General features: G+C 50.8%; 1 protein-coding gene across 2 annotated transcripts in view; it reads left to right on the top strand.

The window, feature by feature from the left end:
• srp54 (signal recognition particle 54) overlaps positions 1–457 on the top strand; it is a 12,441-nt gene extending 11,984 nt beyond the window's left edge. For both annotated transcript variants that reach the window (XM_053335974.1, XM_053335975.1), the window contains one exon: positions 207–457. In XM_053335974.1, the coding sequence (XP_053191949.1) occupies positions 207–298 (92 nt within the window). In that variant the 3' untranslated portion in view covers positions 299–457. The remainder of the gene's footprint in view (positions 1–206) is intronic.
• Positions 458–661: the final 204 nt, after the last annotated feature.

Here is a 661-nt window from a genome sequence, read left to right as displayed (position 1 = left end):
GTGTATATTAATGTGTGTGTGTGTGTGTGTGTGTGTGTGTGTGTGTGTGTGTGTGTGTGTATATTAATGTGTGTGTGTGTGTGTGTGTGTGTGTGTGTGTGTGTGTGTATTAATGTGTGTGTGTGTGTATATTAATGTGTGTGTGTGTGTGTGTGTGTGTATTAATGTGTGTGTGTGTGTGTGTGTGTGTGTGTGTGTGTGTGTAGGGGGCATGGCGGGTCTCCAGTCGATGATGCGTCAGTTCCAGCAGGGCGCCGCCGGCAACATGAAAGGGATGATGGGATTCAACAACATGTGACCGCCGACCAATCAGCTGCCTTACATAGAAACTTAAAGCTCCGCCTCCTCTCAGGGTCAGGTGGAGGGGGCGGGGCTTAGGGGAGAGGGGGCGGAGCCTCTGCTCCTTTAAATCAGAAATCCACATTTCTGACTTAAAGGAGCAGTCTGTGAGTGACTGCTTCTTTAAATGAGGAGGAGGAGTGGGGGAGGGGAGCATGAGGAGCAGGGGGGGGGGGATGAGGAGGAGGGGGGGGGGATGAGGAGGAGGAGGAGGAGCAGCAGGAGCAGGAGGAGGAGGAGAGGAGGAGGAGCTGATAGCTTTTGGGCCTTGTTAATTTAATTCTGTAAGATGTTTGTGTATAAGATTTAAACAGAATCACTC

The sequence above is a fragment of the Scomber japonicus genome, chromosome 16, assembly GCF_027409825.1.
Source record: "Scomber japonicus isolate fScoJap1 chromosome 16, fScoJap1.pri, whole genome shotgun sequence".
NCBI lineage: Eukaryota > Metazoa > Chordata > Actinopteri > Scombriformes > Scombridae > Scomber > Scomber japonicus.
This window is presented reverse-complemented; position numbering and strand designations above follow the sequence as displayed.